Source organism: Canis lupus, chromosome 32, assembly GCF_003254725.2.
Source record: "Canis lupus dingo isolate Sandy chromosome 32, ASM325472v2, whole genome shotgun sequence".
Taxonomy (NCBI): Eukaryota; Metazoa; Chordata; class Mammalia; order Carnivora; family Canidae; genus Canis; species Canis lupus.
In genome coordinates this window covers 17,120,976-17,133,871 of record NC_064274.1, presented here as the reverse complement: position 1 = coordinate 17,133,871, position 12,896 = coordinate 17,120,976, and the positions used below count along the sequence as shown (strand labels likewise).

The window sequence follows — 12,896 nt, the reverse complement described above, 5'->3', positions numbered from 1 at the left end:
ATAGTTCACACTAAAGTATTCTAAATTAACTTGATAACCCATAAAGTTATGTCCCAAAGTAGAATGAAAACAGATAAACCTTTATATCTGTCCTGAAGACTTACAAAACTGTGCCATTTCTGATATTCTAGTTGTGTTGCTCTACATGGCTCAATTTTCTAACATGGGAACTAACTTTCAAGGCAATTCCTTTGAATACTAAGTAACCCAACCCAAAATAGGGGCACCTGGATGGCTCAGGTCGTGATCCCGAAGTCCCAGGATCCAGTCCCGCAACAGGCTTCCCCACAGGGAGTCTGCCTCTCCCGCTGAAGCCTGCCTCTCCTGCTGCCTATGTCTCTGCCTCTCTCTCTCTCTCTCTCTGTCTCAAATAAACAAACAAACAAATAAATAAATAAATTTTAAAAATCTTTAAAAAAAATCAAAATTAAAAGGTAACCAAAATAATAGATAGTAAAATCTGGGCAATCTTAATTTGAATGTCACAGTAGAAACAAAAATACCTTTAGTATCTTCTAAAAGATAAATCAAACTCTTTCTCTGATGAAAGATCTAAAAGACAAGAATACACTGAATACAAGATTAAAGAGTAGTTTCAAACATCACTCAAAGATGAAATGAGAAAGAAGAGACATCTTAGGTCTAAGCTAAAAAAAAAAAGGGGGGGTATGTAAAGAAAAACACAGCCATGCTACTGTTACTGGACAAACTAAAAGTGTTAAACTTGAGATACTTTTTAATAACAATCTAGATCTACAACAAAAATATGTATCTTAACTGCATACTAAAGATGAGAGACAAATACTGCAAAGACATGATAGAAACTGAGGAGACAAATATGAGGCTTTAACTCTCTTCTCCAAGCTCTTAAGAGACGGCACAAAATAATTAAGATATAGAGTAGTGCTTTCCAAACATTTTTTATTGGGACCCACTGTAAAAAACACATTTTAGATTACGATCATAGGGATGGATGCCTGAGTGGCTCAGCGGTTTAGCGCCTGCCTTCGGCCCAGGGCATGATCCTGGAGTCCCAGGATCAAGTCCCACGTTGGGCTCCCTGCATGGAACCTGCTTCTCCCTCTGCCTGTGTCTCTGCCTCTCTCTCTCTCCCTCTGTCTCTCATGAATAAATAAAATCTTAAAAAAAAAAAAAAGATTATGATCATAAACATATTATTAAACACATATAACTGAAATAAAAGTTTCAGACTATCAATAATACTTTGATAATTTTCTATTCAACCTATTCTATTAAAATAACAGTTGCATACAATTAGAATCCAAGAAACTGACTTTATGACACAAGTGATTCAGTCTGAAAAAATTATACAAATAAAATACATCTGCTATTTTGTATATAATTAAAGCTATACATAATGTTATCTTTCCAAGCAGTCTTAGAATTTTTACAGAAATTAATGGTAAATTAGGCCACAAAGAAAATTTCAGGGACGCCTGGGTGGTTGAGCGTCTGCCTTTGGCCCAGGGCGTGATCCCCAAGTCCCCGGGATGGAATCCTACATCGGGCTTCCTGCATGGAGACTGCTTCTCCCTCTGCCTCTGTCTTTGCCTCTCTCTGTGTCTCTCATGAATAAATAAATAAAATATTAAAAAAAAAAAAAAAAAAAAGAAAAGAAAATTTCAGTAAATCAGCCACAGGAGAAACACTGTAGACTATATTCTCTAGTCATAAAACAATAGAATTAGAAGTAAATATTATAAGAACACTGAAGCAAAATTTTAGCCACTTGGAAATTTAAAAAAGGAAAGAAAAAAAAGCTATAGAAACCACTTCTTTGAACTTTCAGGTAAAGAGGAAAAAAAAACAATAACACTTCAAAACCTAAGACCCATCATATATACACCTTAACATTACAAAAATTAAAATAATGGGGTAAACAAATATAAAACTAGAGAAATAGATTAATGACCCATTAGATGCAAATATACATGAGAATTTATACTGATAATTCATATAGAAGAAAAAAGGTTTATCAAAAAACTATTCTGAAACAAATGACTAGTAAGCAACAACGAGCAAAGGAGAAAACTGTATCATCCTTTCTTTAGTCCTTACAAAGTCTAGGTAAGATTTAACATTAAAATAAAAATCGGGCAGCCCGGGTGGCTCAGCGGTTTAGTGCCGCCTTCGGCCCAGGGCCTGATCCTAGAGACCCGGGATCAAGTCCCACGTCGAGCTCCCTGCATGGAGCATGCTGCTTCTTCTGCCTCTCTCTCTCTCTACAGTATCTCTCATGAATAAATAAATAAATTATTTACAAAATATAAAAATAAAAAATAAAAAAATAAAAACACAAAACCTGACTCATATCCATTAGTTTGGCTATCAAAACAAAACAAAAAACCAAAAAAGAAAGTAACAAGTGTTAGCAAGAATGTGGAGAAACCGGAACTCTTGTGTACTGCTGGTGGGAAAGTAAAATGGTGTACGTATTAATGGAAAACATGTGATGGTTTCTTATATCATCTATCAACTCCATTTCCAAGTAAATAACCTAAAGAAGTGACAGCAGTGTCCCAAAGAGATATTTGTGTATTTCATAGCAACAACAGTCACAATAACCAAAAGGTAGAAGCAACCCAAGTATCCATCCACAGATGGATAAACAAAATGCACTATGTACATAAAATGCTTTTCAGACTTAAAAAGAAAATTCTGATACATGCTACAACATGAATGAACCTTAAAGACTTAATGCAAAGGGAAATAAGCCAGTCACAAAAAGACAAATCCTGTATGATTCCACTTCTGGGTATGATGTACCTAGAGTAGTCAAATTTAGACAGAAAGTACAATGGTGGTTGCCATAGGCTAGAGATAGGAGTTAAGTGTTTAATGGGCACACAGTTTCATTTCTACAAGATGAAAAGTTCTGAAGATTAACTGAACAATAATGTGAATTATTCTAACACTCCTATGATCTGTATACTTAATAATTAAGGTGGTAAATTTTATGTATATTTTACAATTAAAAATAAAATTAACACAGATGTGCTAGAATAAAATACTAATGAAAATATTTATAATGTGATAGTAAGGAATAGCTGTCTGATCAGGACCTAACCCCTAGAAGCCAAACAAATTGACCGCATTAAAATGTAAAATTTCTCTATGGCAAGCATCAAGCAAGGAATCAAAAAAATAAAAAACTTACAAATCATTTATCAGAAAAAGAGAAAAACCAAGAACACAGAAAAAGTCCAGAAGGCTAATATATTTATGACAATAACACTTAACCTCCAAAGTAAAGAATAAAAGTAAAACAATTTAATTCCCTGGTAAAGATAAAAAAGGTGTGCAGTATTTTGGGCTAGTATGAAAAAGCAGACATCTAAAAACCAAGCTGTAGTCTGGTGCAAAGTGGTAAAACTTCTGTGTATGGTAACTTAGCAATTACTAAAATATTACTAATATTCACTCTAAACTGACAATTCCATTTCCAAGAATTTTTCTTTGGATTGTACACAAGCTAAGATATCCGTGTAAAAGGATAGTCACTACAGCCTTCTTTTGATAGCAAAAAAAAAAAAAAAAAAGTGATCCCTGGGTGGCGCAGTGGTTTGGCGCCTGCCTTTGGCCCAGGGCGCGATCCTGGAGACCCGGGATCGAATCCCATGTCAGGCTCCCAGTGCATGGAGCCTGCTTCTCCCTCTGCCTGCGTCTCTGCCTTTCTCTCTCTCTCTGTGTGTGTGTGTGACTATCATAAATAAATAAAAATTTAAAAAAAAAGAAGAAAAAACCCAACCAATGTCCACTAATAGGAAATTACATGAATTATAATATATATAAAAGACATTGTAGTCATTTAAAAAAATTAAGGTATAGCATAAATATAATGTAAATTAAAAAAAAAAAAACCTGGAATATATACAGGCAGGAAAAAAAATGTGAAAACAAACACCAAAAGTAAAAGATTATAGACAATATTGCATCTTTTTTTTAATATACATTTTGAGAAAAAAAAATAGCTAAGCATGAAGAATAAAAAGGCAGAGAAAGGAAACACCGATGAAAGTATACACTTAAAATGTACTTAAGATTTTTACTTAAGTATGAGTACACATTGTACTGTCTTCTATTATAATAATTCAGCACTTAGCCTTCTACCAAGTACTGCATGTTAACTAACACATGCAGACATTAAGAAACCAAAATAACTATCTGAAGATAAAGTTATGATTCCCAATGGGCCACACACATCTTTAAAAAAACCTGGATATCACCCAATGGTTACAGAATCATGATGCTAAAATGATACATTCTGCTCCATTATTCAAAGGATCATACCTTTGATGTTTACCTTTTTCTGCTTGCAGGGACTTCAGAGAACAGCTAGGCAAAGAAAGTCCAGTCCAAAAATGCTGATGTCTTACTCAAGATCATACAACCTGTATAACAGAGCAGTGCTCTCTGGAAATCTTTTTGATTAACTGGAATAATTTTAAAATTTATTCTAACTTATTAATAACTGTTACTCTCAATATGACCACCACACTGAAACGGCAATCATTTTAGAAGACTGAATCTATTTATTTATTTAAGGATTTTATTTACTTATTCATGAGAGACACAGAGAGAGAGAGGCAGAGACATAAGGAGAGGGAGACTCTGATGCGGAACTCGATCCTAGGACCCTGGGACCACCACCTGAGCCGAAGGCAGACACCCCATCCAAGCCAACCAGGTGCCCCGAAACTGAATCTATTTCATTCAGGAAAGAAATTAATCAAGCATTACTTTCCTCCATTCCAACCTCAAAATAAACTGATTGATCATTTTTATTTTATCACTTTTTCTCCCCAGGTAAAACATGTCTCTATTCCTTTGCAACAATCAATAGTCCAGCTTGCTCCTGTTCTCACTGCCCTAAATGCCTGTCTTCCGATACCTCCCCTCCCTTCATCCTTTCCCTTTCCACTAGCTTTTCCCCTTTGGAAAACAAATATGCTCACTTTTCAATAAGCCTGAAACATCATCTTTTGACGCTGCTTTACTGTCAAGCTGTTTCTCTCTTTCCCTTCTTGAAAAACTAGTCTTCACTTCCTTATCTTTCTACTGAAACTGTTAAAGGTCAACAATAACGTGTAATTTCAAAGGAAAGTCATCCGGTAAGACTTCTCTATAGTATTTGATACTGTTCCCTATCGATAAAACTGGAACTGTCTTTCTTTAGCTTTCAGGATGCTATCGTTTCCTATGACTATTCAAGTTATCCTTTATTATCTTTACTGGTTTGCTTTCATTTGTCTATCACCAAACATTGATTTTTTTTTTATTTTTATTTTTTTTACTATGTCTTTCTTGGGAATATTTGTTAACTGCCACGGTGATAACCCCCACAAAGTTGATTTCTCAGGTTCCAACCATCTCAGCTACAAACCTAATGTTCAATGCTCTACTAGACCTCATTTCTGAAACAGAACTGAACTCAACACATTTAAGCATCTTTCTCCAAAATGTACTTCAGTTGACAGTGCCACCCAGCTGTCTAAGCAATAAACATCTGAGTTATCTTTAAACCCTCCACTAACTGATCACCAAATACCATAAAATACTGAAATATAAAACTTCACTAAAACGCCTCCTTTATTCTACTATGATTTTCCTATATTTAGGCTTCAACTAATTCAACAAATTCATCAACGGTCTTCCCATGCTAAAATTTTCTCTAGTTTGTGCCCCAAAAAAGGCCATCCTTCCTGGCATAGCATATAAAGGTCCATCACAGCCCAGCAGTTTACATTTCTATCTTCTCAGTTTCATCTAGACTGCTTTAGAGCAGTCCTCTTTCACAGATAACCTCCCCTTCCCACAGACATACCTCTCCTTCAAGGCAATTATATTTCATCTCTTGTTCACCAAGTAAGCATTGGTTGCTTAGGGTCCACTCAAAGTCATCTCCTTGTGACTTTTCCTGATCCTTTCCAGGAAGAATAATCATTTCTAAATTGGACTGTGATTCTACACTGCTTAATATTTTCCCCCATGAATTATTACATTGTACTATTTTAACTATATATATTTACATGTCCCTTCTTCCTGGTGTTCCTTGAGAATCAAGCTTTGCTCTTTTTATCCTTTATGCATAAAGCAAATAAGCTCTGTCTTCTCTCATTCATCTGCTATTTTTTTTTTAATTTTTATTTATTTATGATAGTCACAGAGAGAGAGAGAGAGAGAGAGGGGCAGAGACACAGGCAGAGGGAGAAGCAGGCTCCATGTACCGTGAGCCCGACGTGGGATTCGATCCCGGGTCTCCAGGATCGCGCCCTGGGCCAAAGACAGGCGCCAAACCGCTGCGCCACCCAGGGATCCCCTCATCTGCTATTTTATTCCTTTGAAACCTGCTATGCTTTCAAAAAAGTAAAAAAAAAAAAAAAAAAAAAAATTCCATGTAAGCAAGCAATAAGCATTAATAACTTTGGACACCACCAGGGCAAAATAAGCCCATAATTTAAATTATGCCCTCACATCTAAAGGCTGGATTAAGGAAGTTCATCCTACACCAAAAGTAGTTTCAAGCAACCATGGCTGAAGAATGCCTGACGGCTGTGAGATGGTTTCAAGATCCTAAAGAGGAAAGATAGTTTTAAAAATCTGTACAAAGTTCTAGTATCGCCCACTTATCACCCAATACTCCTTCAACACATTTTTACTAAGAGCCTACTACATGCCAGTCACTGCTTTGAGCAATGGTGAATAGGAAAAAAGTCTCTGTTCATGAGGGTCCTACATTCTAATAAGGCAGACACAAATATATATAACAATACGTTAAATACTAATAAACTATATAGAAAAATACAGAAAAGTAAAGCTGGCGGGGGGAGGGGGTGTTGCTATTCCAGAGAGTGTGATCAGGAGAAGGCCCTCTAAAGATAGTAAATATTTCACTAAGGTAAGAGTCATATGCACATATCAGCAGGAAGGGTCTTGGAGGCAGAAGAAGAAAAGGGAAAGATTGCACTGTGCTTGGCATATTTAAGAAAAAGTGTGGTTGTGGCACAGTAATTGAGAGAGTAGCAGTAAATAAAATCTTAATTCATATTGGTAAAATGAAAAGGGTTAAGCTAAAAGAGTCATTACAAGTAATTTTTACAATTTCCATCCTATTTAAGAAATAGGTGATTTAGACCTGATTTAGACCCTAACACTCTATTGAGTGTTAGAGCATTATTACACAATGGCAGAAGTTGGCATATGATAATAAGGGAAGTAAGGTCAAAATCATATCCCACCAATGATTCCCTAATCTCCGTATCTAGTCAGGATCCTGAACCAGCATCAGTTTCATGCCCTGTATACAGGCCCAAGCTCTAACACTCAATTCAGAATTCCCCATCCCTATGTTAAGTTGCCTTAGGTCCTCTCTAACATGCTAAATTGGAGACAGGTCATTTAATTCTTATTTGAATTTTTAAAGGCATGCCCAACAGGTTAGGATGGGTACTTTATACCTATTCTGATGTACAAAACTACCACTTTTTTCAATTACCTAAATTAAAATTCTTATTTCTCTCATTCCTCCCACATTTCATTGTAAAACTCTGCCCTTTCTTTGAAATTTCTCATCTTTTTCTCCACCTCTACCATCATTTCTACTTCCTAAGTGAATTCTCTCCCTTCAAAACTTACCCTCTAACAAAGTACAGTACTGAAGACTGCTAGACCGAGTTTTTTTTTTTTTTTTTAACAAAGCTGTTTCATCATTTTACCCTTCTGAGAAGGCTTTAATGGATCTCCAGTAACTAAATGTAAAATCAAAACCTAGTCTTTGTTTTCAAGATTCTCCCAAATTCACAGTACCGTCTACAATCATCTTTTCTTAGAGCATAGCTCTCTATTCCTAGTAGGATGAATTCTCACCACTTGCAGTCATATTTCCCAATGTTATTAAGACTAACCATGTGATTCCTAAAGACAATCTCAGTTTATAAGAGAAATTTACATAAAAGGGAAAAAAATCCCAGTAAAGATGAATAAAATCTCCTTAAATAGAAAAAAAAAAAAAAGGTACAGCAGGATCTTCTGATTGGAAGAGACAATTAAGAATTTCACATTACTGAGACTCCCTGGGTGGCTCAGCAGTTTAGCGCCTGCCTTGGGCCCAGGGCGTGATCCTGGAGTCCCAGGATTGAGTCCCATGTCAGGCTCCCTGCATGGAGCCTGCTTCTCCCTCTGCCTGTGTCTCTGCCTCTCTCTCTCTCTCTCTGTCTTTCATGAATAAATAAAATCTTAAAAAAAAAAAAGAATTTCACATTACTAAAATTGACAAATATTCCATTGAGTTACAGTTTACAAAGTGCTTTTTATTCTACATCTGAAAAAAATATTAATCTCAGATTTTAAGTAATGTGTCCAATGTTCCATTTAACTAAAATGATGCAGCAGACTCCTATGGACTTAAAATCCCATGCCTACACATTGGCCTTCCCAGCCCTCTTTAACTACATAAGAAACAGATTCTTATATTTATTGTTAAAATATTAAAGTACCTGGATGTCTGCACATTAACCACAGCATGTTATGCAAAGTAATCACCTATCAAAAGAATGAACAAAGAGCCATCAGTCCTAAGCTTCAGTGGTTTCCCCACAGAATCTGGACAGGTTCAGCACCTTTCATACAAAGCCTTTCAAAATTATGACTCCTCATTACCACATAATTCAACCTATCAAATCAGTCCCCCATGTTCCAATTACTGCCAATGATTTTTTAAATGTTATTCAAATGATAGCATGTAGGGAGTCTGCCATCACTACTGCCGTTTCAGTTAAATAGAAGACTAGCTAATAAGATGCCAACGATAATGACATATGTATTACCAATCTTGTCAGGGCCACATCGATATAAAAGCTGCTTGGGATAAACTGAGTTTTGAAAAAAGAAAAAAGGTACCACTAAAATAAACATTAAAATAAAACTTGTAATATTCCTCCCACCCTTTATTAGAAACTGCATAATACAAACAATTAAAAGTTTATACTCAGGAACTAGACTGCTTGGATTTGAGTTCCAGTTCTATCAGATTCCTCACAACTTAACCTCTCTGGGTCTCATTCTGCAAAATGTGGATGATAACTTACAGGACTGCTGTGCAAATTAAATGAGAGAACGTGAAGCACTCAAAACAGTGCCTAAAACATAAGAAGAGTTCAAATATATCCTGTTAACTGTTCAAAGAACATAGACTAAAATGGAAATGCTAATTTTTGGCTTCCTCTCAAATCTCACTGTCTGTGACCATCTGATGAAGAGGTAAAAATGGTTCATTCAACCTTGAAGAATACCAATTATTCATTCATTTGCACACCGGTCTCCAGGAAGTCAAGTGCTAGCAAAATCTGAATGTGATCTGCTCTTCATTTGTTCAGAGGTTGTCTTTAGGCACCTTAAGTAAAGTCTGGTTCATATTAAGTCAGTAATATTTTTTTTGGAAAAATACTGCAATGAATGTAAACACCTGGCCAAATAATAGACTCAAAGTCTACATCATTGGACTGAAACATCCAGTTTTTCAGTTGCAACTATTCTAACCTAAGGATGACCTAAATTCAGGTATCACCTTCCATCACTGGGTCATATCCCATATCATTTAAAACTGGAGAAGCTGGGGATCCCTGGGTGGTTCAGGCTCAGCGGTTTAGCGCCTGCCTTAGGCCCAGGACCTGATCCTGGAGACCCTGGATCGAGTCCTGCGTCGGGCTCCCGGTGCATGGAGCCTGCTTCTCCCTCTGCCTGTGTCTCTGCCTCTGTGTGTGTGTGTGTGTCTATCATGAATAAATAAATAAATAAATCTTAAAAAAAAAAAAAAAACTGAAGGAGCTATAGATGCTCAGTTGATGGTACATGGTGCCTACGGCAGCCACAAAATGATATTTTAAAAGGTAAGGTGGAAGACACTGTATCAAAATGATATCAAGAATAAATACGAGAATCTCTTCTGCCTTTCATCTTTAAAAAAAAAAAAAAAAAGAATACCTCTTGGTGTTCCATCAATTTGCAACATTGTAACTCACCTGTTTTTTCAGTAATATCTGAATCAGGTGTGCCTGCCCTGCTAACTTCAGCATTCTCCTCTTCGGCACTAAGAGAGATTGGTGAAGAAGGGCCAGGCTGGGAGGGTTGAGGGGCTGCTTCAGGCACTTCCTCAATCTTACTCCTTTTCTCAAAGCGAAAACGGTCCAAGTTGAAAAGATTCATATTGGTAGAAACCACCACCCTGTGGAATGAGGAGCTTTAAATGACCTATCTGCGGGAAAGATAAATAAAACACATAAAGAGAGGCCAAGAAGACAACATAAAACACAAAGCCTTGGCAGGTCATTCCCAAGGCAATCAAGAGCACGCAAACATGCCAGGGGCACAGAATGGCTATTATGGCTGCGCCTCGCTGTTAGGCCACAGTAATAATCGGAAGGGGAAGGTGGACGGGGAGACCTTTTTAAAAATTCCCATTGCTCTTTCTGCTGCCCTCGGTCTCCCCGCTCCCCGCCCCGCCCCGCCTTCCGCGAACCACACGCTGACCCTCGCGCAACCTCCTCTTACCCCAGCACGCGCGGGCACGCTCCCCACTCCAACCCCCCTGCGGGCCGCGCGCCCGCCCACAGCGAGAGGCGCCCCGCGCTACGGAGCTCCCCGCCTCGCCGAAGGACGTGCCAGGGCCCGCGCCTCGGTACTGCGGGGACACAAAGGGGCCAAAGGAGGGGAGCGGCGGAGGCCGAGCTGGCGGGCACCCGCCCGGAAGTTGACGCGGCGCGATCCCAGCTGAGAGGAAGCTGATAGGATCGAGAAACCATGGGGAGGGAGGGCTGGGAGGTGGGGAGTGTGCTGCGGCATCTCTCTGCAAGCGGCCTCGCTCGCCCTCTTTCTTTCCTCGGTACTTACAGTCCTGCAGGCTCGACGCGATGTAACAAAGGTTGAAACAAAAAATAAATAAGGAAGATAATTCCCGGCGAGGGGCGACGGTAGCCGGGCCGGGACCTTCCAAAACACCACGGAGAGCACAGGCGAGCGCGCGGTGATGACGCAACACGCAGCCTAGGCTTTTTTTTTTTTTTTTTTTTTCTTCTCTCTCTCTTCCCCAGCGACGCGCGAGCGGAAGATGCCTCGGCGCGCGCTGTTGCCATGGTTACTCGTCCCCGCCTCTACGCCCGGGAAGCGCGCTTAGGGCCTGTTTCTCCAGGTTCGCGAGAGAGTGGTAACGCGGAACGGTAATGCAACAGAACAATAACAAGTGGTATGACATTTGATACACTGTAGCATAATATTCTGTATGATGTATAGAAGTGTGACGGTAACATTGTGCTAGATGTTTTACGGGAAGAATCTCAACCCCTTACAAGAAGCCTTTTATTTTTTTATTGTTTTTAATTTTTTTATTTTTATTTTTTTTAATTTTTTATTTATTTATGATAGTCACACAGAGAGAGAGAGAGGCAGAGACACAGGCAGAGGGAGAAGCAGGCTCCATGCACCGGGAGCCCGATGTTAGATTCGATTCCGGGACTCCAGGATCACGCCCTGGGCCAAAGGCAGGCGCCAAACCGCTGCGCCACCCAGGGATCCCTTTTTTTATTTTTTTTACATAATTAGGAAACTGGGGCCTGCGGATCTTAAATAGGTAGATGTAAAATGTTGAGCTTCAGAGCGTTATGAACTGCCTCCCCACTGTTGCCTGGATTGTTCTTACAGTGCACTATGACAGTTCACCTGTCTTGACGGAAATACTTCCCTAAGAACATTTACCCTTTTTGTTCTAGCATTAGGCTAAACAAGATTCCCTGTTTTAATTCGAGTCTCTGGTTGGCGTTTCCTTTAAAGAGAAATGTCTACAAATCGTTGTTCTACCACAAATACTGGTCACTGTAAACTTAAATTCGCATTCTATCATGTAGATCAGTGTTTTGTTTTTTTTGTTTGTTTATTTATTTATTTATTTATTTATTTACTTACTTATTTATTTATGATAGTCAGAGAGAGAGAGAGAGAGAGAGAGAGAGAGGCAGAGAGTGAAGCAGGCTCCATGCACCGGGAGCCCGACGCGGGATTCGATTCCGGGCCTCCAGGATCGCGCCCTGGGCCAAAGGCAGGCGCCAAACCGCTGAGCCACCCGGGGACCCCGTAGATCAGTGTTTTGAACCATATAATTATATGCACCCACAGTGTTACCAAATGCGGGCACATTAAAGAATTGAGCATCTAGACCCATAAAATTCGGGATCAAAGCCTGAACAATTGTGATTTCATTATACCTATTTTTGATATTCCTATGAAATGCACCAGCTTTATGAATGCTTGTTACCTGATGGGATTAAAGAATGTATCAACATACATAGTAAATCATTGTTGGCGGCAAAGAATATTTGCTCTAAGAGCTGCTCTCGGCAACTTTCAAAGATGCAATACAGTATTCACTATAGTCACCCACCATTCGGTACGTGTAATTTTAAAAAAGAATATTTGCAAAAATAAAATAAAAAATAAAAAAGAATAAAAAATAAAAAAGAATATTTGCTTTATAGTCAGAGAGATCTAACATTGAAAATGATTCCACTAGCTGGATGACTTTGGGCAAATTGTATTTAACTTCTATAAGCCTTAGTTTCCTTATCTTTTAAATGTGGTTGATGATACCATTGACCTCTTAAGGTAATTTTCTGCAACCCACTGTTAACCTCTTGACGTTTTACAGCGGGGGCAAGAGTGAAAATGGAGACCCATACATCATATGTATGAATATTGAAACATGAATAGAGTTAACAAAAATGTAAAAATAAAATATATTTTATTGTACTATTTTGAAAATGACCTGGAAAGCCAGGTTGAATTTAGAATTCCTGTATTAGACAGAATGGGGATGGTTCAAGAAAAAT

At 38.4% G+C, this 12,896-nt stretch overlaps 1 protein-coding gene and 1 long non-coding RNA gene across 8 annotated transcripts in view; one reads left to right on the top strand and one right to left on the bottom strand.

Moving 5' to 3' along the window:
• Nucleotides 1-11,046, bottom strand: part of SMARCAD1 (SWI/SNF-related, matrix-associated actin-dependent regulator of chromatin, subfamily a, containing DEAD/H box 1) — a 78,224-nt gene extending 67,178 nt beyond the window's left edge. For 2 of the 6 annotated variants that reach the window (XM_025424555.3, XM_035709650.2), the window contains exons 1-2: nucleotides 10,909-11,041; nucleotides 10,041-10,243 (exon numbers count right to left, since the gene is read on the bottom strand). In XM_025424555.3, coding sequence (XP_025280340.1) covers nucleotides 10,041-10,224 — 184 coding nt within the window. In that variant the 5' untranslated portion in view covers nucleotides 10,225-10,243; nucleotides 10,909-11,041. Of the gene's footprint in view, nucleotides 1-8,516; nucleotides 8,563-10,040; nucleotides 10,270-10,569; nucleotides 10,735-10,908 lie in introns of those variants that run through there. The other 4 variants (XM_025424537.3, XM_025424547.3, XM_049104871.1 and 1 more) reach the window with 3 other exon arrangements.
• The window catches only part of LOC112645283 (uncharacterized), a 169,107-nt gene continuing 167,250 nt past the window's right edge, over nucleotides 11,040-12,896 (top strand). For both annotated transcript variants that reach the window (XR_003127034.2, XR_007407723.1), the window contains exon 1: nucleotides 11,040-11,260. This is a non-coding gene — a long non-coding RNA (uncharacterized LOC112645283). The remainder of the gene's footprint in view (nucleotides 11,261-12,896) is intronic.